At 41.2% G+C, this 26627-nt stretch overlaps 1 protein-coding gene across 2 annotated transcripts in view; it reads right to left on the reverse strand.

Annotated features, from left to right (window-relative positions):
• CRB1 (crumbs cell polarity complex component 1) overlaps positions 1–26236 on the reverse strand; it is a 97659-nt gene extending 71423 nt beyond the window's left edge. For both annotated transcript variants that reach the window (XM_030953790.1, XM_030953789.1), the window contains exon 1: positions 25659–26236. In XM_030953790.1, the coding sequence (XP_030809650.1) occupies positions 25659–25734 (76 nt within the window). In that variant the 5' untranslated portion in view covers positions 25735–26236. The remainder of the gene's footprint in view (positions 1–25658) is intronic.
• Between the last annotated feature and the right edge of the window lie 391 nt (positions 26237–26627).

Raw genomic sequence — 26627 nt, forward strand, 5'->3', positions numbered from 1 at the left:
GCTGGAGCACAAAACTTGCATTAAATTATCTAAATGTAAGTAATGTAAACATCTTTTTTATTATTATTTGTTTTATGCTTTTAATCTGGAGTATTGTTTGGATATATGAAGGGTATGTGTCTTCTACAGCAGCAGAACAGTGTGTGTTTGTGCAAGCAGGGTGTTGTGGATGAGCTGAACTTCTCAGAGGAATTCAGACCCATCTACCAGCAGTCTCTAATTTCTTCCCAGTTCTTGAACTGAGATTTGGAAGAGCAGACACAGTAGAGATGGAGATGGGGCGCTGAAAGAGAAGAGGTGAGCAGAGATGGACACTCCAGTAACTGGGATCAGACCAATGCTGATAAAGGCCTGGGACAGATCCCTGGAAAAGGGAGAGGCTAGGGTTGGTCCCCTGAGGATACCAACCAACCATCCAGGGGGGTGTCAGAGAATACAAACTGACTGGTCATGGTGTGTTTCCGTGGTGTGCATTTTAATATATAATACAATTTAATCTGTTTTTCTCTTTGGAGGGGAGGGTAGAGGAAGAAAGTAGCAGAAAGCTTAACTACTTAGGAAAGACTGCTTGTGTAGGTTTGACACTAAAATAATAAATGGAAGACATAAAAATTATCTGTGCATGACTGTTGTGCTTTCTGACTTGAGGTGTACGCAGGAGCAGCAGTGCCTCTGAGAATTAAAAGCACCAGTCTGAAATGAACTTGATGTTCATGAATAGGTACATTTTCTGAGCCAGAGAACTAATTAATACTTGTTTGAGCAAGAGGAATAGAGATTTATGTAGTAACATTGATAGCAACAGTGACACCATGATTTAAAACCAACAGTGGTCTTAAGGATTACATAGAAAGCAAGCTAAACATTGATAAGCAGGAGGAGAACTGGAGTGTTCCCTCGTGTTCTCTGAAGGAAAACAGGACAAAAAGAGTACTTTTGGATTAGCCTGCCTTTAAAATGACCCTCCCCGAACTTATTAATAATCAGTTTTGGGAGCAAGTATTTCATCCTGATGCAGTGATGGTTGCACTTGCTCCAGCTCAGAGCTCTCACTGAATGCAAAAATTCAAGATATTGGTTATATGTACTGATCTGCACCACTGTCAGCAGTAACTCAGATGCTTCTCTTCCTCAGCATGTTCTCATGTATGTTCTGCTGTCCTGGTTTACATAATTTTGTGCTTTGTCCATGAATTTAGTTTTTTTCTTTAGCCTGGATAATACAGAGTTTACTGTAATCTATTAATTACAGTTAAAATAAGCAAAACTGTGCTCCTTAGGAACTTCTGTGTCCTGCATTTTCCTTGCACAACTTTAGAGAGCTTTCCTTTCAGTCTGTGTACCTATTTAAAATTCATTAAAGTGCATGTTTGGGGAAACATTGCAGATTTGAAGAAATTAATTATGATCAATTTATAATGTTGTCTAACTGTTGTACTGTGTAAGCTACAAGAGGTGAGGTCAATAATTCGAGTGCTTTCTTACACAGGACCACAGTGACATGAGAAGCAATTTAGTTAATTATTACTGCTTTTCCAGAGATAATTTGCATGCAACAGGCTGAGTTTGTTATAATGACTGTGTGAGGACACGATGTGTTTGCCAGTCTGCAGTTTTGATAGCAAGAGTGAGCACTGGTTAAAAAGCTTCATAACTCTCTGAGGCAGTAGGAGTGGAGGGAAAATGAGGGAAGAGGAAAGACAGCCCTAAAAGCACTGTCTGTATGTAGTGAAGGCAACCAATTTGTCTGCAGGGTGACATCACTATGGGAAAAACACAGAAAACCTTTCTGGGATTTTTTTAAGCAGTGTTTTAATTTAAACTTTTGTAGGTTTTATAAAATTAATTTCTTATGCAGAAATTATGCCAACCCACAATTCAATAAATCCAATATTCTCTAGAGGATACTCTTGTCTGATTTGTATGACAGGTTTATAGTGAAACAGCAACATTTTTGGTGTTCTGTCTTTAATCCAGTGTGCTGTGGTTTTTATTATTTGTGTAGTTTTTGAGGAACACCTGAGTTCTGAAGGTCTTAGCAGTGATGTAACCATGCTGAGTTTCAGCTTGGTTGTAGTTTAAAGGTTGGGACCAACAGTTTAAGGGTACTCTATAGCAGTTTGTCTCAGCAGCAAAACTGCATCTCAGAAAGGTGATCATCAGAGGTATACAGTTAGCACACCATGGTTATCAAATAATATGCAGTTCACCTGGACATATCCATGACATTTTCATTTTAAAAAGTCGTGTTCCTGAATGACGTGAGTGCTTCAGCTAATCCTTGGATTCTGGACTGCTAGTTCAAACACCATTTCCCACCTATTTCAGGTAAGTTATTTGCACTACCTCCCTTGCTGCCCTGTGGAAACTGAGTTTCCCTGCTGCCCTGGAGTGATATGGAAGGAGGGATTTGGGAACCTTCTGAGCTCAGAGCTGAATGGAAGGAGGATGAAGGTGGAAGCTCCTGCATGCCCTGTGATGCAGTGTGATGATTGATGCAAAGACTGTCTCAATTTGAGCAGATGCCTAAGGAATATTCTCTTCTGCACTCACAGAAAGAGCTGCAAAGGGACAGAAGTGTTTCAGTGGAGCTTGGTTTTTTGGCCAGGTTGCAGAAGGATAACGAGGAAAAGCCTCATGCTCTACCTCAGATGTGCAGAGGAGCTGCTTTTCATTCCTAAGCAATTAAGGTCACTTCAGCAGTGACTTGTTCTGACAGAGTCTTAAAACTCGTATGTAACTTAGGAAAAATGGAAACAAAATGCTGATTGCTTTGGATTTACATTGACTGACACCTGAGGTAATTATCAGTCTCTTTATAAACAGTGGTACTTTAATCTAATTACAAGAGGATTTAGTGCCAATCGTTTTGCCCCATGGTTAAATCCTTGAGATGCAGATGAGATGGTTGGCAGTGAAATTCTTTGCAGTAAAGCTTGCCATCTACTGGCACAGCATCCATACTACCAGAAACATGGCCATACCTGCAGCTATTACAGGAACTGGCACTCATAACTTAATATAAGAAATGCCAAGAAAAAGACAGTTTTAGCTTTGGTTTTTTGCTCTCGGATAAGATTATTTAAATTCATTGAAGTGATCTTGTTAGTGTATGAATAATGGAGCTAATAAGCGCTAAAAATGCATGATTTTGGCTGGTAAAGGCTTCTGAATGATCAGAAACTACTGTAGTGATACAAAATAATTTTTATGATGTTAGAAATGCATGTCAATGAGGATAGAAGGCCAAAATTGAATTAGGGAAAAGCTGTCATAAACAGGGGAGGGATTTTGAAATGGCCAAAGCATTTTGGCACAGATAATCTGATTATTGTTCCTCAGTAAACCAGATAATTTTGAAAAGCTTATCTGCAATATCTTTCCTGAAAATTTTGAGGGTTTTTTTCCTAGATCCTGTTTGAATCAGAGATTTAGTGGGTTCATGTCCATTTTTCAAAATATTCTTCTAAGTTCTGACAATTAGCAATCTCAGCCACTCAAAGCCCCCAGATAAATCCTTTGCAATCTGCTTTGGGCTCTTTGTGTCAGAAATGTCTTTCAGCACAGACTTGTTCTTTCAGGACAGAACTCTTTGTACGAGTTGGTAAAATATCATAATCAGTGGCAGCATTTAAAATCAGATTTCAATCACTGCTAATCACACTGTTATGAACCAGAGTTCACATGGCTGTGGCCTTGCCTGCACTTTGCTAATCATCTCATCGTGCCTGAAGGCTGCTTGTAATTTGCAGTGCTGTTCTTCAGATGTGCCTTCTGCCCCTGAAGGAGGACTCTGAGCTTCACAGAAGCTCTCAACACTAACAACTTCAGAATCTTTTACATATGCTGCAAGATTTTCTGACCTTCTTAACAGAGCCAGTCTATTTTCTAAGGGGAAAAAAATCTATGATAAGATAGAGAAGTCCATGATACCCATATATTCACCATCACTGATGATTTTACTGTGCTTTGAGGACTTTTCTCCTTTCCTTTTTTTTAAACAGAGTTATTACTTTACACATTTGAATTAAAACTAGGAAGCTACACCAACCAGTGCAGATAAGGCAGTTCACAACAAAACCTGACTATTTACTAAGCTATACATTTTGGAGGAAAAAATGGATAGCAAAAAACCCCTGGTCTATGAGTTGAGAGATTAAATTTTTAAAACACTCTTTAGGAAAGAAGGATTGAATTGCAATAGCGAGATGTTTGGATCTATTAAAAAACCCCAACTTCAACATCAGAAAATATGTTACCTGTGAGTTTGGTTTTGGTTTTGTTTTCTTTGGTTGGGGGGGTGAGGATTGTTTGTTTTGGTTTTGTTTTTTAAAATTTGTTGGAATGGCATATACAATTGATGTCTTGGTAGTGGTCAGTCACTAGAAAGAAAATTAGACCACAAATGAAGCAACCACTGCTTCTCTTAGTGCTGTTACTTCAGTTTGGGTTCTGTTGAATAAAAACCAGCATACAGCATTTGTTCACAGCTAAAGGCTTACACTGTGATCAAATCAGCTCACCAAAAAAGTCACAGGATAACATGATGGTAGCAAGGATTTTGATAGCCCAGTGGCTGGAGTCAGAAAGATGAACCTTCAATGCTCATGCTCATTACTTTTTTGAAACCTGCCCTTGGGATTTTAAAACAAGAGTGTGAATCTGTGTCACTGAAATATCAAACTCTGTTACTATACTGAGATCTTGAAATAATTATCATTTAACTGGAAATATTAAAATATCGCCCAAGGCACTTACTGCTGCATTGGGGAGCCGTGGCTTTGGTGTAACTAATCCTCTCTCCATTCATCTGCAGTGCACCATGGCACAAAAAATACAGTTCATCACTCTGACAATAACTTCCCTGCAAAGACAGCCTTAGAAAGTTGTGGGTGTGCAGATAGATGTTCAATCTTGATGTATCATGAAGAACTGGGGAAGAGATAAGCACAGCTGCATAATCAGCCGAGACAGAGATTGGGATCAGGTGCCTTTACCATGGACTGAAAGGCAGAGATGTCACTCCTGCATTTGGCAGATGGGGAAGGAAAGGACAGGAAGCCATGTTCTGGATAAAACAGCTGGGTAAGGGGCTATCTTAGCACTCAAAATAGCTTTTGCATGTAAACAAATAATTTCAGTTTTTGCACAGTCTCAAACTTTCTAAGTATTGCACTAATTCCATGTTACCCTTTCCCATCTCCCAGTACATTTGTATTACCATCTTAATTATTCACTGTGATGGGCAGCTTGTAGTTCCTGTGGTACCATTTGTGCTTTGCATGTTTCACCTGTGAGGAAATCACCAGCCCCCAGCCCCTACCTGCTCTATCCACAGATGGAATCATTGTTACTCAATCTGCTCCATGGAAAATCCTGCTTTGGGAAGGGATGATCAAACTTCTGCCAAACAAACAAGCACTTGTTATGTCTGCAAATACTGTGGTCATAAAGAGTTAATCCTGAATCTTTAACTTCAATTGTGCATCCAAAACGTCCTAGCATGTTGTTATAGAAACCACTTTCAGGCTTTAAATCTTGAGTCACGTTTATTACCATAGTAACCAGCACCACACACAGGCAGGAAAGAAAAAAGGTGGTTACACAAATATTCCATTGCTATCAAAAAAGCCAAATTTGGTTTTAGGTACATTTGTATCAGTAAAATCAAAGAAAGTAACTTATTTTCTGAAGAAAAACTATGGTATATTAGTGTAAGAGTAACAGTGGAATGGCATTAAAATTTTAAAGTGTTGTTTAGGCAACACTTTAAAGCTATTTGTAATTGAAACTAGAGAACTGGTTATTAAGCCAATGTCTTAATTTCACTCTTCCCTAAACTTTTCTGTTCACACTGACTTGCTGAGAATAAAGGCAGTTACTGCTGACTGTCATTGTCCTTCACTGCCTTTTACCATTTGTGCCACCCCAGACTCCCTTACCCCATGAGCACTGCAGCAGCCCTTGCAGCTGCCCCACTGCCTCCACTGAGCACCACAGCAATGGCACCAGCTGTCCCAAATAAACAAATAAAAATGAGGTAAATGCCTTCTTTACTTCTAAATGTAAATGATTTTTTGGCTCTCACTTTATTTGTCATCATACCAAGTGTTTGTGCTGGGAACAGGAGGGGAATCAGGCCCAGGAGCTCAACAGGGCTCCTATGCATTGAATTTGGAGGATTTTTGGTTCAATTGGACATCAAGGCACAGTGCTACTAGCAATGCAAGTAGGCTGGTTTCTAATGAGAATGAAAGATTTTATGCTCTGCTTCTTTACCTTTATGTTTAGCACACAGCACTGCAGTTTAAGGTGGTAGTGTACAGTGATCATCCTGCTTTTACTGTGCACAGATATTTTTGTTTGTCTAAGATGTAGAACAGTGGCTGATCAGGCCAGGAGGCAGCTGATATCCATTGCAGCAAATGATGTGGACACAGATGTAGAAACTGAACTGATTTCTGCTGTGCAATGCTTGTACACACTCTCTCTGAACGTAGCTCTCCCCTTTAAGAGTTTCATTATATTCGTCCTCATTTTTATCTTCGAAGTCTGCAGAAGAGAAGCAACATGAGTATAATGAGGTATTCTTTGTTCCTCTAGAAGTGCTGAATTTATTATTTTTAGTTGAGGTCATACAGCAGAATTTGTTCTTAGTAGTACAGAACAGGACTTGTCCACACAGGGATGTAGGAGATAAATAGGCGAGCAGCAATGGTAGTGGGTAGTGGGCCAGGTTCAAACTTGCCTTTCTATCAGCTCTTCAGAGGTAAAGAACATAGAAAATTAATTTTGCTCAAAATCTGAAGCGATTTTATTTAGGTAATAAGCTTGATTGCTTATAGGAAAGATTGGTGATTTGGTGGATTAAATGTCTTTGTCCCAAGGATTCAATCAACACCTTTCCTGCCTGAACTTCTCTTAAGGCTTCATTAAAGCTGGAGACATCCTCAGCATGTAACTCAGGATACAGAACCACAGGTGTAAAGTTCTCTCATGTGGGATGAAAGGTTTTGCCAGAAATAAAGAGAGAAAACCTTAGTGGTTTAGTTAGGCATGTGAATTATGTCTTACACTTTAAAATGTTATCCTGGATTGCCTTTGGTGAGGTTTCTTGGCATGCCTAGATGAACTTGTTTGGATGGGTGCATTTGTGGTGCCTTTGTGAGAGGTGTTGCTGCTGCCTTGGTCCCTAAAGCCACAAGCATCTACATCAATGTTGTGAAATTAATGGAAGTGCAATCTGCTGTTTGTAAACCTGGTATCAGAACACACTGAGGGGTGCAAGTGCTGCTGGAGAAGAGGAAAGATGAAAGAATGCTTGCAGTTGGGAAGATGCCAGCTGTATTTGCAGCTGTGCTAGGAAGGAAGGCTGAAGTGCACACCTGGGAAGTGGATGCCTGGCAAAATAACAAGGGAAGCGGTGCCAGAGCTAGAAGGGGTTGCAGAAAGACCAAAGCATGGTCTCCTTCTCTGCATCGGGAGGGATCTTCAGGAACACAGCATAAAACTGTCAGTTTGTGAGTTTGGGTGAAATCCAGCCGCTCCTGCTTCTGTATGAATTCCAAATAGTGGAAAATACAGAGCAAAGGAGCAGTTTGTCTCTTGAAAAGGACAAATCCCACCTTGAGAAACACAAGGTCTCACAGCTTCTCTGGAGTCTGGAAAGAGTTTAAGGCATTTTTTTAAGACAGAGGCTTCCAGCTGCTACTGAGCCTCTGGCTCCTCCTGAATTCAGCCTCAGGAAGGAGCTGGGGGCTTGGCTGAGCTGGGGATGCTGCCCCTCAAGCAGACCAGCTACTGCTGACTTGCAGGGCTGAGCTTTGGTTTAGGTGGGAACATGCAAGAAACCAAGCTCACTCCGTGCTCAGCCACTAACACAGCAGAGAAAAGGCACTCAGAAATGCTGCCAAATGCTGCTAAGAGTCCCTCCAGTATTGGGGCTGAAAACTGAGTACAAAATTGATTTCATGTCCAAATTCTGGGTCTGTGTGTTGTTTGCATTTGAAAGGCATTATAAGACATCCTCTTCAGTCTCTTTTAGTTGTGGTTCTGCCATTCCTTACTTCTTTCCTTTTGTTAATATGAAAAGAGCATGAAGCAGTGATTCTGATAGTACAGTGGCACATAAAAGTGCTGTAATTTTAAAATGTAGCCTCAAATGTCTGTAATTCTGACCCAGGTATGATTCCTTTCTGTTAGTCATTACTGGATAAGCTTAAAGCTCTGACTGTTAGAAATGTATCATAGCAGCCTGTAACACGGGGCAACTCTTTTCAAGTCTCTGGGTGTAGAGCCAAGTTCTGATGTGTGCAGATGTTGAGATTGCCTGCAGTAGGTTCTCAGTAACACAAATGAGGACTAGATGTTCCTGATGACATCGAACTGCAGCATATAAAAATCACGATGCTGCTCTTCCTGTCTCCTCAGACTTAAAAAAAGTGATCAGCCCTGGGACAGATCAGCATTATGTGACTGGAAATGCAGTGCACTGTGTTTTAAATGCAACAGGACTCAGAAGAAAGTTGGAACTAATGCAAGTTTTTTTGCATTCGGTGTGGCTACAATGGGCAGTAAGTATAGAGAAAGCAAGGCCATGCTTTTCCAGCATGAACTTTGTAGAAGAGTTCACATTCCAGCCCTTTCTGTTATGTGCTAAATTATTTTCAATAGAAATCACCTACAATCAGCTCTGCATGAACTAATTACCAACTGGGATTTCAAGACTGCTTGGGGAAAGCCACAGCTCCTGTGTTTTGGAACAGGCTGGAGTGTCAGGGGGAACTGGCACAGCCTGAATTTCCTCAGCTCTCCTGCTGAGCCCCTCTGCTGAGGGCAGCTTCCCCTCAGAGCCAAGGCCATAACACATCATTGTGATGTGGCTGTGAACTGCACAAGTTGCCCTCACTAACTTCACACAGACAGAAATCAGTCCCAGGCCCAGCAGAAGGATATTATCATGTGAACTTCTGCAGAGGGCTGGCCTTTGGAACACTGGTTCAGTGACCCATGAAAGGGAACACAGTCATGGCTCTGGCACAAAATTTGTGGCAGCTTTCCTGGCCTGCAGACTGTATTGTAGCATCCTAAAAACTCTACTGTCTTGCAACAGGACGAGAATTAATTTGTTTCATGTTTTACCACTTTTTATTTCCAGAGCAGACTCAGAAGCTCTGAGGAGGAGTGACTGACCCAAAAGAAAAGTAGGTATTGAAAACCCACTGTATAAATAGGGATAGCTTTCTCTTAAACATTTTTAAGATGCTTCACTGTAGAAGTAAAACAAAACCAGAATATTCACCAGCATCAGGGTGTTCTCAGGAGCCTTCCTTGGGGAATATGCTAAGAAATAAGCCTTCTATATTAGAAGAATATCACTAAAAGTCAAACTGCTAAAGCTTAATGTGATGGCATGCTTTGGAATAAAACCACCTGCCACTAGGGCATTAAATATCTGCTACAAGTGAAGAGGTGTCCAGCAAGCATTTATCAAAATTAGATCAGTACCATTTTTGGCAGTAAAATGATGAAAAATGTTAAACCATGAATAAATGAATGAATGTTTATTCACCACTAGCAATCAGTAGAGTAACTTCTTGAAGGCTTTTTAAATTTCTATTTCCCCATTAATAGTCTCCTTTGTTTTCTCTGTCTGTTTAGTGTGTGGAGGAGGTAGATCTAACTCCTTGTCTCTCGTTCCTTTCTTAGTTCTCCCTTCCCTGCCTGAGGTTTTTTTTTTCCATGCATTCTCCTTTTGTTCCTTTGGGGCCTGATCCAGAGCAGACTTGTGTTTCCAGGGCAGGGATGGGAGATTACAGTAAGTTGGTGTGGCTGGTGAGTGAGCCTGCAGTAATTGTAGCCCCAGGACACGATGCCAGCGGTGGCTCCACGGGGCAGCACTGATGCCTCTGTGCTCTGCTGAAGTGCTCACACTCCTCAGGATGATCCAGAGGACAGTGATGCTTCTCTGGCCTGCTATTCCCCTGGATATGAAATTCAGACATCCTGCTGCAGTGACAGGGGTTTTTTGTTTCACACAAATCTGCTCTAAAGACACAGGGAGAGCTCTGGCTGTTGGTGGCATGGTGGTTGGGGAGGGGAAAATAAGATCAGCGAGCAAGAGCAGGGAAATAAAGCCTCCACAGCTTGACATCCAGGTGCTTACTCTATCTCAATAAACTTTGGTGCCATGCAATAATGATAAAACAAAAGGAATACCCAATTTTGGGAGAAGGGGCCTTCCTCACAATGCCAGTCCAGACCTGCCAGCACATTATAGGGCAGCATCCTGCCTTGCTTCATATTAAATTATGCTAAATAAATAAAGGAGATCTGTGTGACAGTAAGGATGTGGCCAGGAAAAAAAAAAAAGAACTATTTCATGGCAATAATGAATAAGTGATTAATATCTAGTGACTATCTTGCTGGGAGCATTTTTTTTTCAGAGAGATCTATGATGGAGCTTGTTTTATGATCCCAAAGGGCATCACACATCATAGTGTGCTGAGAGGCTGCAGAACATATTGGGAAGTGGTTCTCAGTACTTAATACCTAGGGATCCTCAAAAGCCATTTCCTCTTAGGATCACACTTCCTTTGATCATTGAGGTTATTAATTATAGATACCTTGAACAGAACAAGGCACTCTTACTGTACTCCTCAAACAGTGTCTCATTTAAAAGGAACAAAATATTGTACTTAATTAGGGGTTCAGCTCTGGTGTCTTTTCAAGGCACTTTGGTATTGATTTGACCATGTTAGCCTACTGTAGCAAATATTATGCCATTAATAATAAAGGGAGCATGTAGACATAAAAGTGTAGGAAGGAAGCACCAAAATGTTTGTCATTCAGCTTGCCAGAGCAGTTGAAGTATAACCATCCAATATAGCATTTAGAATAAATGCTGTATTCTGTGGTTCAGAAGTGTCTGCATTTATGTGGAGACTTTTGTGCCATTTTCTTAATTGTATCAAGACCATGCTTCATCAAGTGAGTCTTTGAAGCTTAACTTTCTCTCTGGATAAATGGAAGCATATTGTTTCTGCCTTGACTCTTCAGGCTAATTTTGCCTCTCTTCTGTTTTTATCTTATCTGTGCTTTTGTCATCATGATTAAACATATGAAATTAGCCATAAAATTAACCAGGTGAGCATCAATCTGCATATGTGCTTGTTCACTTTACTCTTAGCATGTGTTGATTCATCCTTGTAATCAAAAAATTGTATTAATTGGCCGAGAGAGGTTTATTTCTGTACGTTCTGGTCTCCTAAGAAGCTTTCACTAACATTTTCCTCACACTGCAATCTTAGAGATGTGTGGCAGAGATATATCCAGGATTTCCTGACTCGCACTCAGGAAGCAGAAGGTTTCTCTCCCCAGGCATGTGGGTCCCATTCCTGCTGGGGTGGGTGTGCAGAGGCAGGGCCAGGTCTGTCAGCAGGTTACAAATCAGCACCTGCAGGGCCCTGCTGCTCCTGCCTCAGGGACCTGGAGGGGGACTGGGCACAGGTCTCATGGAGCCCTGCACCCTGTGCCACCTCATTTGGCTCTTGGATGCCAGGATGGCCCTGCAGTTTGGGAGGTGTTGAAGAAGAGCCTCTCTGTGAGGAGAGGGGCAGTGCCTGGCCACCAGCCCTGCTGTCCCCAGGGCTCTGAGGCAAGGGGAACAAGCTTCAGATGGCTTCCCTCCCTAATTTCTTCAGGGAGAAGACAGCAATCTGAGAGGGGAGAAGATGCTCCTCCTGGAGAAGCTTGTGTGACCTGCAGGGAGCACTACAGATGCCCTACAGAGCAGTGCTGATGAGCTTCTGCTTTGCAATGGATGAGCTTTAACTGCATTTTTCAGGTAAGATGTGGATTGTATGCATGCCAAGATAGTATAAAGTAAATTTTTAGGTAATTTTTTTATTACCTAGGTGTTCTTGTAGCTACTAAGAATTTGAACTAGTGTCAAAACTATATATGCTTTTCTAAATCAAATGTACAAACCACAAAATAGAACCCATCAACCCTCCCCACATGGTTCCTGATGATCAGAATTCCTACTCAAATCAACAGTAATTTTGTCAAATTATTGAATCACAAAGCTTAAATTGTTAAGTACAGCACTTTAGTATGTCTATAATATACCCAGTTAAGGTGTTGCTCAGAAGTTTAATTCAAGCAGAGAAATAGATACTAAACTTACCCTGGGTTTTGTGCTGGGCTTTTTACCTGTTACCACAACATTTGGCATTTGTTTGCAATGCTTTCTTTCTAGGCTTCTCTCTTCCAGTTTGTGAGCCAACAAAACAAAATTTGATTTTATTATTAAAAGGGAACTAAAGCTCCAGCTAACCTGATTTCTTTTTTCTGTGGCCACCTTTCTTTTCTGGTTGTCCCCAAAAGGGATCCCAGTTTGAACAGCGTACTTGGGAGAAACTGTAGCTGGAGGGTCCCAAGGCAACATTTCACAGTAATGCAGCAATTTCAGGTACAGAATCCATAACTGCCAATTGCCTTTGAGATGACTTTTGCCAGCCTTGGCTGAAGACTTTCTTAAATCAGCTTTTTATTGAAAACTCACTCGGAATGTGGTTTAGAAAAAGCAAAATCTTGTTTTCACTAGCCTGTAAACCTTCACAGTTCCTCAACAATTTTCATAACACTTCTTCTTTTTCTTCTCCGCATTGTCATGGCTGTTTGCTGCAGTGATTGAGTTTTCTTAGCTGTCAGAACAATGTCAAGACAATGTGAAGACAATGTCAAGGCAAATATAGAAGGGTGACAGTGTGAGGGAGGGAAAGAGAAAAGAACTGTCAGTACTCAGAGTGCTCTCTAGAGAAAATATTTCCACGATAAAACCATTGTCACCATGCACTGAGCAAGAGAGAATAAAGTGCAGGAAATTAAGTTACTGCTCTAGGAACATGTCTGGATCACAACTTGGAGGTAAAGGAGAACTTAGGAAAGCAGTTTGTGAGGATGTCTTTTGTCCATTACTCTTGTCCCATGTCACCTCCTCGATGATGCTCCCTAACACTTCTTTTTTGCTTTCTAAGCTGTGTACCTCAGGGAGGAAAGATGTTGCTTTGCCCATCTAGGGGAAGGTGAAGGGTTTTCCCACTTGATGTGATTACCAGCCACTTTATTATGTGTCATGAGGCAAGACCTCTGCTTGTGGATAGTCAGCACTGAAAGGTGCTGAGTGTCCTGTTCCCAAATCAGTTCAGGGTTAAGGCACAATTTACCTCCACAGTGTATTTTTTTCTGAAATATCCTTGGAAAGGTGACACATTGTTACAAGGATGAGCAAAGTAGAGAAGTGCAGCTCATTTGGGGCTAAATTCTGGTACCAAAGCCCTGTACTACAGTACATCTCCACTGCAGGCTTGTGCAGAGTGAGGTGCTAACCTTTAGAACAGTTTTCAGGTTTTAAAATTAGGTGCTGGTCTTGCAGAAAAATACGTGAATTTGGTCTTTGTGCATGTGCTGTTCCTTCCTCCGCTGCCTTAGAGATGGGGAGAGTTAAAGGGTTTTCTACTATTTCTTTCCTTTTTCTGGACATCAGGATAATTGAATGTAACAGGGTTTAGTTGGATGTTTGCCAGTACATTGCAGTTCTGGAAAAAACAGACACCCTGTTGTCAATGATTTCTAATAACATTATAAATCCCGCTGGAGAGGTTTAAGAAAAATTGAATCATAAACAGTTCCATAAACTCCACCAAATACTTCAGGGATTATAATTTCAGATACAAGAATTAAGTTTTAACTATTCAAAATTGAAAAGGCCAATATATTTTCCATATATTGCATTTACATATTTATTATAATTTATTTTAAGGAGGTAGGTTGAAAAGTTAACAGAATTTTTTACTTGTTGCATATGAAATAACTGAACTATAAAAATGCTTGCTTTTCTACAATTATCCTATTGCTGGTTTATGCTTATTTGTAATTCATGACAGCATTTTTTTTATTAAGTATAAAAGCATCGAGCCGGGGTGACCTGGCAAATTTTATCCCCAGCTGCAGCAGCAATGCTCAAAGGAAGCTGCTTAAACTGATTGTAGCCTAGGTTATGTATCACTGAAGCTGACTTTTCCCCCTTGCCCAGTTAAGGTTTTTTAACCTGAAAATAGTCTGCCATTTTGGATTGAGCATCAGCTGGAGAAGAGTGTGATCCTTGCCTGGGGCTCAGATGCCTCCTCCCATTAGTGTTGACACCTCAGCCATCATGTGGCTCCAGTAATGCTGGATCTCTGCTGTCCTCACACAGGAAGGGCTGTGGGATGGCAGGTGAGTGACCTGCTCCTTTCAAAAGAGGCAGCTAAGAGTGATCAAATGATAGGAGTGATATGTAAATTCTTACAGTCAGCAATGGAAATTGCACATACAAAAAGTGCCTCCATTTGTTATGAGTGAGTAAACAATAATGCCAGTTTTACAAAAGAAGTGCTTGCCATATTACAGATCTCTCAGGCACAAGAAGAATCTGGAAAACTTTGCGTGTCCTCCTGCTAATACGTATCTATATTACTCTGTGTGTATAGCATATGAAGGGAGAAACACAAGATCTAAATTTAGTGATTTGAACAGGGAGATCACTTGGATTGTATTCACAGCTCTCTCACTGCAAGCAAGGTATTTACCTTGTCCCTCTCCGCTCAGCATTCTCACCTATACAACTGTCATGTGCCTCCTTGCAGGCTCTGAGGCCCAATCTGCTGATGTGTTTTAAAACATGCAAAATAACTCACAAGGGAAAAGCTGAAATTATTTTAATGGGAGAAATTTTCTCTGCATATTTTCAGGGAAGAGAAAGAATCAGAAAGAAGTCTGTTCCTTCACATTTGTATGACTCTGCAGGGCATGACCACAACTTTAAGGATAACTTTAAAGTCAGCAGATGTCTTTGAGAGAGTCTAAACTTATGTCTAAACTCAAACTCAAAGTACAAGTGTAAGTGCAGGGAGGACAAGTGAGTTTTACAAGGTGAAATGCTGGACTGACCTTGAACATGAAAGCAGAGCCCTTGGTGTTATCACAGGAAAATGTTAGACTTCACTTGAGAAGCAGAACTAATTAGAGAAGATTAACAGAAATGAGGCATGTAATAGCTGGAATAGGGCATGACTGCAGTTTGAAAGGCTGAATCACTGGACCTCTCACTGAGGTCAAGATTTTAAGAACACTAGACCTTTTTTAAAGGCAAGTGACAAGTTTTACAGATGTCCCTGTGGTAGCTGAACATTCATTATAGAATTCAAGCTCTGCACATAGGAGTTTCCTCTGTGTTAAGACTGTTTTCATCCTTAATATCTGTGTACTTTTCTGAGTATGAGGTCTTATTCAGGGCCACATTCACATTCCTACTACTTTGCAGGGAGTCCAGAAGTGAGGACTAAGTCCTCACTTAGTAGGTGAGTCTGCACTACAGTGGTAACACAGTGGAGACTTCTTCTTTGTTGATTTTATTTTTTTTAATGAATCTAGTAACAGATTTTTTGTTTGTGGGGTTTTTTTTCCCCTAAAAGGAGTCTGAAACATACGTTGCAGTCTCTTCCCTCATACTTTCCACTTGGCAATTTTTCCTGTCACTAACCAGCATCCAACAAACTCTAAAGACCTTTTATTGCTGAGTGGTAAAAAATGTGTCAGAACTGGTGAGACAGCACTTCTGATACCCTCCCTGAAGTGATTGCTTTGCCAGCATTGTAGTAATGGGCTCAGCTAAAACCCAAGTGGTTCACATGGAACAGAAAGTGTTGGAAGGGAGTATTGGTGATCATCTACTCCAATGCATTGCATCAACTAGAGCAGAAAGCTCAGCACCCTTTGCCTATGATGTGACTACTTCTCGGAACTTTCTCTAATGATTTAGTGCAAATTTCTTATTTTTGGAAAGCCAGGTTTACTGTAAGCATGTGTAACCACATGCCTGTGGTTAATGAAAGTGTTGGTGCTCATCAGGGATTGCAGAAAAGAGGCAGTCACCCATGAAGACCCAGAATTCTTCAGGCTGATTCAGAGCCCTTGCATAAAAGATGAGCAGGTTTAAAAGACAGGAAAATCCATCTCTCAGCTCTCTGGGTGTTTGCAGTTATGCTAATAAAAGTAAGGAAAGGGTTCCCCTATCTGTAGAAATGTTGACACAGTCTGTCTGAAACTGAAGCACAATTAAATAGCATTGGCAGTTGTTGTGTGAGTGCCCTCTAGAACATATTTTTATGTTAACCCAAAGAAGAAATTGTGCAATTCAAGATGCAAACACATTTGTGATGCTGCTTATCTCTTGTACAAAAATCTCAGTAAGTGTAATAACAGTCTCCATTTGCTTCTAATTGAAGAATGCAGTTCCCTCAAAGTTTAGTTTAAAAGCTGGAATATAACAAGCAGAGTAATTGATTGCCAGTCAATCAAACATCTCAAAAGACATGATTCTCCATCTCCTTGAAAAGAAACCACTCTTGATTACAACCCCTGACTTCTGGTTTCATAAGTAACGCCATGATGGTCCTTGCTGGACATAACACAAAATGAATGGACTTAGGGAGTTAAACCAGAAAAAAACCCTGAAATCAACTCTGCTCAAGGTTCCTTGTGGAATAGCAGATTCCAAGCAACAAATGCCTGTGTGACTGCAGCAACCCATTGCCAGCTCAGAGGTGCTGGCTGGGGATACAGGAGGGCCACTCTAGGGTGTTTTCCTTGGTCCCTGGGCAGAGAGAACACTGACAGAGATCTCTGGGAACACAAAGTGCCTGCATGAATCTGTGGGCAATTCCCCAAACAAAATGAAGAATGGAGCGTTTATGGCTTTAAGGCTGTAGTAGAAGCGCCGTAAAAATAGATCTGATTTTGTTGTGCTGTCTGCAGAGAGTTACATTTCTCCTTTTTTTATTCCTTTCTATAATTTGTCAGATCATTAGGTCAGTCTGTTTGCTGGAAAGATTTTTATATCCAGATCCTTCAAAGGTGTTCAGTGTCAATCCTGCCTTCTGCTGTTTAGCTCCATTAGAGGTTTGCTCCAAACACCTCTCAGTCTTGTCACTTCACTACTGTGGAAAATGGTGGCAATCCCAAGTTGCCGACTTGTTTTTTTAGGAAACACAATATTCTTTGGAAATAGCCTTTGGAATGTGAAAATGGCAATTGATTTTAGTAACTTTAATCTTCTTGCCCTTTTCCACGAGCTCCAAAATGGGAAGATGTTAGACTAAATTGAATCAGACATTTAAGACATACTCATGAGAAAACAGAACGGATAGTTCTTGTTATATCAAACTGAGGGCATTTTTACATGGGTTGAGGCTTGCAAAATGTTCAGTACCATTAGTATTACAAGTTGAATTACAAATGTCAGCTGTATTTAATAAGAGAGAAGGGATGGGTTTAGTTAGAAAAACTGAATTGGTAAGTCCTACAAAATGATGGGCAGACATTTGCTTTTTGCAGCTGCATTGCAGAGGCACCTACTTGCATTTTTCTCCAAATATATATACCGATAGGGATCAAAAAGGCTTGGGTTATCATTCCACAAACACATATTTTCCCACATTTTATGGTGGGAATCAGTGGAGGCTTGCTTTCAGAATTCTTTTAAGATTGAACAGAGAAAAGAAGAGCTTACAAGGGCCTTGCATATTTTCATCCCATTTAATAGCTCTGATGCAATCTCTGATACATCAGTGTCATTCCCTGGCTTCTCCTCACTGGCATTGCATGTTTCTTTTGTTATGCAGCCTCTGATTGCTATTTCACAAGATTGGTGCCTTCTCTCTGCATCTTATTTATGGGGTTATCAAAGGAAATTAAGGGGCTGTTGGAGAAGAGCAGGGGCAGTTAGGATTTATTTACACCATGTCAGATCTCTGTAGTGTTTTGCCTTTCTTACAGGCAGCACAGCTGCACCCCTCCTGCAACAGGAAGGAGCTGATGCCCAAGGGGCAGCAAGGAGATGTGTATTAGTTCAGACACACTCTCAGGGGCTCTCTTTCCAGCTGTTGGGAGGGTGGTGAGTTACACTGCAGGCTGTTCTCTGCAGATGACAGAGCCTGATCTCTTCTTTCAGCTGTGTGGACACTCAGGGATGGTTTGCCATACCAGGAGTGGTACCACAGCTGCTTTGGAAGCACCTACAAATTGCCACAAAGCTTGGCTAAACACCTCTGAAGTACTGCTGTATACAGATGTCTTTTCAAGGCTACAGTGAGGGTTTTGGGTTCCCTGCTGTGAGTAATCTGTCAGTGCAGGTTACCTAAATTGCAGTTGCTTGGATCCTTGCAGACTGATGACTGATGACTTGTGTCCTTGCTGGCTTCCTGTCAAATTATGTTGTTTTCAAAGTCCTCTAGCTCACATTCAAAGAAGCAAAGAAATGTGTCACAGTCAAATTCAGAGCTAGGGCCCTTCTTGTGGAAGAAAGAGCTAATGAAGTGTTCTGTATCATCCTGTTGGAAACCCCAGCAAGGGAGACTGAAACTGTCAAGGGAAGAGTGTGGCCAGTGTCCACTGCCTCTCATGCTGCCTGTAGCCTCCCTGGCAGTCTGGATGTGAATTAGAGCATCTCTGGCCTTTGTTTCAGAGGACAGTCAGCCTTTGGTAGCACCACAGTATACAACAACATCGTTGTACCTCTCAGAAACCTCAGCAAAGGAACTGTCAGGCCATTGTGTCCACGGCTGAGCTCTAAGGGAGGGGTACAAAGTTTGTTTACTCACAGCCTTGATCTCAATCAGTGTGATTGAGTGCACTTTGAAGGAATGTGTCCTGTCTGCAAAGCCCCTGGCTAATGCAGATAAAGATGCTTTGTCTGTCTCATTATTCAAGGAAAAGTTTAAGGCACTAGGCTGCCAGTATGCTCAGCCTTGGGCAGGCAAGCAGGAGCAGTAAAAAGACGCAAGGAGTTTCTCCCCTTGCCTGCCAGCATCCACCCAGGCCACAATTATTCAGGCACAGCATTTCCCAGCACAGAAGGATGCACCAGGCAAGTGCCCTGATCCTCGGCTGCTGGAGAGGGGACACAGTAACGGGTTAGCAGCCCAAGCCCCTTTTCTACCCACAGAAATATTTAGCCCTTGAAACATTCTGATTTCTGTCCCCGCTGATAAGATTCCAGGCAGGCAGAGGCTGCCCTCACCCTGAAATTGCAGCAGCCTTGCTTTGTTGATGCCTGGAGAGGGACGTTTTGCTGGGCCTGGAGGAGCCCTGCAGAGCTGCAGTGGCAGCTGCGTGGTGCCCGCCCAGAGGCCCTGTCAGCTGCAGTCTTTGTCAAAAGATGGAAGCAGCTTCCTGTTGACCCATTTTATGGGTGAATAAGATATAATCAATATGCAGTAAAGATAAGAATCTCATTGGAAAATGGTTTATCTGGGTTGTTGGGTTTTTTTACTATTTGCTGGTGTGAGAGGGCTTCCACACAATGCAGCACTGGTAATGGCTGAGGAAACAGAGAAGTACAGTGAGAACTGACAAAACGTGTCAGTCCCTAAAACCAGCAAATTAATCTGTGAAATCAATCTGGAAAGTAATATGTATCACTGATTTCCTTGCTCCAGATGAGTCAATTAGTTTTAAAGGCTTCCCTTAGAAAATGGGCCTTTTGTCCATTTTCGGGACACCACAAAGAGCAAAGGGAGTACTCAAGTTTGCCTAGAGATTAAGGCATTGTCTAAAAGATTTTCTTAATGTTGGAATGTGAATTACAAAAACAAACCCAAAAGTAGAAGTATCCCTGGGAGGTCTTTGGCTGCAAACCGCTGTAGGCAGAATCAAAGGCACTTAGGTTGCTGTTTCTCTAATTTACTTATTAGAGAGAGTTAAGTGACATAGACTAAGACATATTTATTTATTGCTTTGTCGCTGGCTGGATATATATATATATATATATATATATATATATATATATATATATATATATATATATATATATATATATATATATTTAAACCTTGATATTCCATAAATAAGTAATTTTTGCTGTCATCAAAATAAAATGTTAAACTTCTCTTAGATGAAGCAGAACTCCTACTCCAATGTAAATTTGTTGCACTGTATCCAGAATGGCCAGTTGGAACAGTTTCCTAGGAATCTACTGCTATTTGTTTTTGTGCAGTAAGTTCCAGTCTTGCTTTACTTTTTTATATGAAGTGAGACGCTGGCAGGTTCAGCAGGCAATCCATGTTTTCCATTCCTTTTCAGGTTTCTGACCATGAAAATTTTGATATTGATAATCCATTCATTAATCATATTTTCTTGCTTCATACTGTCAACATATCAAGTATACTCAAAATGCAAGTAAAAATGTAAGTGATTTCACTCCAAAAGCCCGAAATCAAACTACATTGCCTCTAGCATGGGGGTACTTTCTGTTCTCACTGTAATCAGTGCCTTCAGTAGCCAAAGTGCTTATTTTAAGTCTAGGGTGCCAAAAAACAAGAGGTCTTGATGTCTCAAAGAATGAGAGTAAACTATTTTCTCATTGAAGTTTAAGCAACAATTCTGTTTTTGCTGCAACACAGGGGGCTGAGTTCCGGGCTGCCTTTGTTTTGCACAGCACATAATCCCCAGCTGTGCAGAAGGGAAGGGAGCCATCTGCTCAGCGTGCCCCAGAGCTGTTCCTGAGCTGCCCTGGAGCCTCAGTGCCACCACAGCCCTTGGGCCAAGTCCCCACCTGTGCCTCTCTGGGATTCTGTCCCCTGAGACCTTCACAGATCCCCCAGGGTGGTGCTGAGTGCCCAGGGTCTGTGTAACACCAGCTGTGAGACAGCAGTCTAGACAATCTCTGGCAGATATTTATCTAACCCATTCATTAAAAAGTTCTGATATAGTGTCTTAATTATCCTTCAGTTGGGAAAGTTCACACAAATCTTCCCTGATGTACATGGAATCTATTATTTTCCAGAGCCTGCCCTTCTAGAGGTGACAGGGAGCAACTGATCTCATCACCATCCTTGATTGCCATTCTCTTTTGTGGAGGTAAGACTGTAATCATGTCTTCCCTCAGGCTTCCCTTCCTGTGACCCTTTCTCAGAGGGCACATCTTTCTAAATGTCTTTCTATTTTTGCTGTCCCTTTCCAGCATTTTCCTAATTGCCTCTCTCTTGCTCACAGCAGCACTCAAAACTGGATACAGCCAGTAGTGAACAGTGGTTTGATTGCTCTCCTGTGTCTTACAAGTCATTTTACTGTCAACACACAACAGCAAAATACTTGCCTTTCCCTGTAACTTTTCAGTGGGGAAGTGCCCAATTTGGCCATCAAAATTTGAGCACTCTCTAAACAGCACTGGGTTTTTTTCTGAGCTTCCTCTATCAGAGAAGAAAAGGTGTAGAGATTTGCACAAGGAAAAGACTTCCTAGGTGCTTTAGGTTTATCAAAGTAACACAGGGAGAACAAAATATTGGAGAGAGAGAGGGAGAGATAGATAGATAGATAGATAGATAGATAGATAGATAGATAGATAGATAGATAGATAGATAGATAGATAGATAGATAGATAGATAAACTTTGTGTGGGGACACCTTTGAAAGGTTTATGTATATACTAAAACATTAGGTTTATATCCTCTGCTTGTATTAAATTAACTTTCCAGCCTCAGCTTCTCCAGTTCATTATCATGGATACAGGATAACATACACCAGTGTTTCAAGATCTGTGTGAGGTCTCTGCTGCTGGTTAAGCATGAATGATAAAACACCTTTTTGCACACCCTCCTTTCTTGCCCCTCAGACTCTTTCCTAATAGGTCATTAGTCACAAACAACCTGCTTACAGAGATTGATCTGTGTCCTTGCTGCAGAATTCCCTTTTAGTCCTGTGATTGTGAGGACATCATTCAGTGCCTTGTCCTGCATTGCCAAAATCACTGTCATTTGAGGGGTAAATTTTTGAAGAAGCTGATATCTTGCACTGTAATTTCTGAGTGACAAAATGGGATGTGGGGAAATGTGTAATCTCCAGAGACTCTTAGTGGTGACAGCTCCCAAGTTACAGAGCACACAGACAGAGAGGGGTCTGTAACCTGGCATCTTTCTCTGCTCCTGGAATGGTAGGTGTAGCACCCTAAGAATGCCTTGTAAGGATTTTTGAACTGAGTGGCTCAAGTACAATTGTGGCTGGGATGTTCTTAATGTCACTTTTACACATTTATCTTGCAGAAGACACTGCCTTTTTCTTAAGTTACAGGGCTACTAGTTTTCACTCTTAAGATTTAGTTTCATTCCAGAGGTGGAGATGTTATCCATAATAAAATATATACATGAAAAGGAAAAAAAAACCAACCCAGCATAACTGTGTCTAGAAACTGTTGCTTTTAACTTACTGGAGATGATGGCAGACATCTGAAGGATGTTTCATTTTTGCTGTGCTCCAGATGCCATGTGTGACAGCCAGGAGGGAGGCAGGGCTGCAGGGCTGCTGAGTGCAGCTCTGACAGGCTCAGCTCCACGGAGGGCTAATGAGGAGCTGCCGAATGGGCTGTGAACTCATCAAACCACACTAACAAGGCTTCGCTGGAAAGCTCCTTACATCACCCGGGTGTGCATGAGGGATGAGCAGTGTGAGCAAAACCACAAATCTCTTTATAAGCAGAGCTTTATTCCTAACACAGTAATTAAGCAGTAATTAGAAGTTTTGTGAGTAATGGGAATAGTTGTGTGAAATTAAGAGTTCTTGTCCATGGGGAAAAATTGCATAGTGCCGTCATCTCAGAGGGGTAGAAAAAGGCTGCAAGTAAAGCTCAGATATTTTGCTCATATTAACAGCAATCCCAAATTAATTTCTATTCTTAATTTATGAACATTTGAACAATTTATGAAGCATTGATTTTGAAGTAAATAATACATTTTTTCAGCTCTGCTGGAAGGTTACTAAAATGGAGAAAAATAGAATCAGAGAATGGTTTGGGTTAGAGGACCTTAAAGATCATCTACTTTGAACACCCCTGCTGTGGGCAGGAACAACTTCCACTAGACCAGGCCTCGAACCCTTTCAGAGATAGGGCATCCACAGCTTATATGGGCAATAATTTTGACCTTAAAATGTTCTTTGTCTCTATTTTTCCCCAAATGAAAACAATTCTGCAGTAGTGATAGGTAATCCATTGTAAAACTTGTTTAAAAAATCATTACTTAAATGTTGAATGAAAAGATTTTGAACTTGATTTCAGATAGAATCACTTCCAAAACTGATGTGCAAATATACCTGTATTTATCAGAATTTCTCTTCCTCTATTTCATAAGCAACTCCCTGCCCAAGTTTCGTGCTTGTAATTCCTGTTAGACAATAGTATGGCAGCAATGAGTTATCAGTGTTGTTCTGGACTTGGGACATGCTTCCTGTCACCTGTTGTACATAATAATTCCTTTGTTATGTCCCTATTGGACATAAGGGTTCTTGGTCCCTCCTCACACAGAGCTGGGCATCTCTGGATGCCCCCACTTTAATTTTCTGTGAGTGGTTCCTTTGGTATGATTTGTAGAAACAAATGATGTTCACAAAATATAAACCCAGCTTGTACTGAATGCTTGCATACAGAGTTCATGGCTTCTGAATACTATTTATTTTCCAAACTGTTTAGAGTAAATAGTTATAAAGAACATTCTGCCTTTAAGCAGGGCCTAAGATTAGAATCCTTTGGGGGAAGATAAATCTAGTAGACCGATTTTAAAAACATAATGGTAGATACAACTTCTATAAATATCATCAATCACCTTTGTTCCATTTTATCCTCAGCTTTTCTGTCTTGGTCTTTCTCAGCTTTAATTTTTAAGTAGGGAAGTAATTGCAGTCAGTTCTGCTTCTACTTCTGTCTCACCTGTTCACAGTTATGATTTTGTTAACATAAACTGTTAGCAATTTCAAGTGGGGTACAAGCTTTCTAAAGAGAAAACACCTTTCAAGATCATTAAATACACAGCACTGACAGGTAGAGGTATGGTCCTGAGCCTGATTCTGGTTCCTGATGCAGCTGCTCCATCCTGGGATATCAGTTTGTGTCACAGTGTGGCAACAGCCACAGTTCTACCTGAGAAAGTTCTCCAAGACTGAAAAGCCCCTTGCTTGAGACTGGCCATATGGCCATAACCCAGAGAACACCCGTGCCACATCTGAGATGTCATCCCAGTTAAGTGGGCTAAGGAAAAGGCATAAAATGACACACAATTACTTTCCTTGCCTTTGGCATCCTGCACTGAGCAACTCTCACCTGAGGTGAAAGCCAAAACTTGTATTTATCTTCTTTCTGTAAACTGATTCCTGGGGGCTTTTTTCTTGTTTTCATTCTAGCAAGGTTTTCTTTGTGCATGATGTTTTTAACGTGATCTTCTTAATTTATAAAACTTAACTTTTAATTCCCCTTCCCAAAGCTTTTATATTTTGTTCTGATTTGCCTGCCTCATGGAAAAATGAAATTTTCTTAACTAACCCAACTATTACTATGTTAATTTACTTAGATAGCAGACTCTTTCTTAGAGACTTTCTGGTTGTTCATCTTATAGGATGAACTTTGAAAATTACTTTGTGAAAGTTAAAGGTCCAGTTTTTTGTTGTTGTTGGTTTTTTTTTTTTGGGTATGTCCTGTTGTGAGTTAATTTAGAAAAAGCACTTTGGTTTCCCTGATTCACATCAGTACATCCCCAAAAAGAAAATTACTAGCATAAAATGATGTTTCTATGACATTCTGTATTTTTCTTATATTTTTAAGCATGGGATTTTTTTTTCAGTGCTGGTTGATTCAACTGCATCTGTTTGCTTTTTAGTCTTTAATTTGTGTTGGGCTGTAAACTGTCCAAGTAACAATTTGAGTGATGCAGCAACAGAAGGTGACCCAGATTACACAACACTGAACACTAATGCCAAGTCTTCTTGTTTAATGGCAGCTGCTCAAAGCTTTTTGTTATTGCTATTCACATGCAACAGACACAAATCAAACAGCCTCCTCAGGCACACATCCTGCAGATCTTCATTTTAAACATGTTCAAGAGCTGCTGCTTTTCACACACACACAGCAGCCTCACCAGCTGAGGCCATTTAGCCTCCTTGGCTTGCATTTACTCTCAGCCATCTGACACAATTATCAAGGAAACCCATTGTGACTTCCTCTATTTTGCGCACTTCTGTTTCTGTGGAAGTTTGCCGAGAACATTTTTTCTCTATAAAAGTAGCTGGACTTTCATGCTCCCTCATAATGGACATAATTTACAACACCAAATACAACACAGTTGTTTAATAACTGCTTTCTCTAGAGGCTGTAGTTTAGAAAGTATATATAATAAAGCAACACTACTGAAAGACATAACACGAACAGTTTAAGCTGAAGATAAGTTTAGATTTAAATCAGAAAGGTTTAGATTTATGGAATGAGTAGTATCAAAAAGCAGACTTTAAAGTATAGGTACAGTTTTAGCAAAATAATTTATTACTGTACCTTGAATATGCGAAGCAACAAAATGATTTCATTCCTTATTTAAAAAAAATAAAAAAAGTCGAAGCATGGAAATCAGGAAAGCTATCAAGCAACGAATACATACAACTTAGTTTCATGGACCAAATTTTTTTGGCATCTCCATCAAATTTTTAAAGCCTTCTGACAACACAAGCTTTCTGCTAGAAGTGCATGTCTAACCATCTCCCCAGAGGACATGTCAGAACAATAAGAAAAAGTGCAAATCTTACTTTTTAAATGGATGAGCAGCAAAAAGCCGAGGTAGAAGATGAGTAGAGAGTTAATTCTTGAATGAGCCATATTCATCTTGATAGGACATCCTCTGCCGAGTTGCCTGTTGTCCAAAGGGCTGGTGCTGATGCTCACTGCTTTCTCCTCGTGTCTGAAGCTAAGGGCACACCCGGGGCACCCGGCCCCCTGCGAGCCATCCCTGCCCGTGCCCTCCTCAGCCTGCAAACCTGCACACTTGGATTCAAAAGGCAGTTGTGCTTGTCAAGGTCTTACTTCGGCAGGTCCGAGTGGTTTTTCAAACCCGGTGCAGATTTGTGTGGGAGCTGGACTGGAGTCTGTCCCCGGCCGTGCTGGGGATGAATGGTGCGCTGTGCCCTGCTGGGCTGGGCTGGGCTGGGCTGGGCTGTGCCTGCCCCGCTCCGCTGTGCTGTGCTGTGCTGTGCTGTGCTGTGCTGTGCTGTGCCTGCCCCGCAGCGCAGCCACGGCACCGCCGCCCGGAGAGCCCGAACCTCAGCGCTCCCGATCTCCACCAAACCCCGCCACACGGCTCTCCTCATCCACGGTGCAAACACTTGACGTCTCCTTGCACAGTCAGCTCACAAACACTTCCTGCTTTCTGAATTTTTTCTGTTTTACCGTTAGCACATGAAGTGAAAAGGTGGAACATCCACATTCTCAGTCGTTTTAGTCAGTGAGATGTTAGCCCGCTCTCTTCCTCAGGATTATTTTTTTTTTGTTTTGTTGGTATTGTATACACTGGAGTGGCTAAAAACTCGCTCTTAGGAGCTGGCACGGGACCTCTGAGCTTCATCAGCTTGTGTTACAGTTTTGAACTGCTCATGGGGGAGCCAGTCACAGAATCAGGAGGTGTCACAGCAGGATTGATGAGAGAAGGGGATGGCGGCAGAGCATGGGCTTCATTTGGCTTAGACAGGGCTGGTATTAAACAGCTGCTATTAAGTGCCTTC

Source organism: Camarhynchus parvulus, chromosome 8, assembly GCF_901933205.1.
Source record: "Camarhynchus parvulus chromosome 8, STF_HiC, whole genome shotgun sequence".
Classification (NCBI taxonomy): domain Eukaryota; kingdom Metazoa; phylum Chordata; class Aves; order Passeriformes; family Thraupidae; genus Camarhynchus; species Camarhynchus parvulus.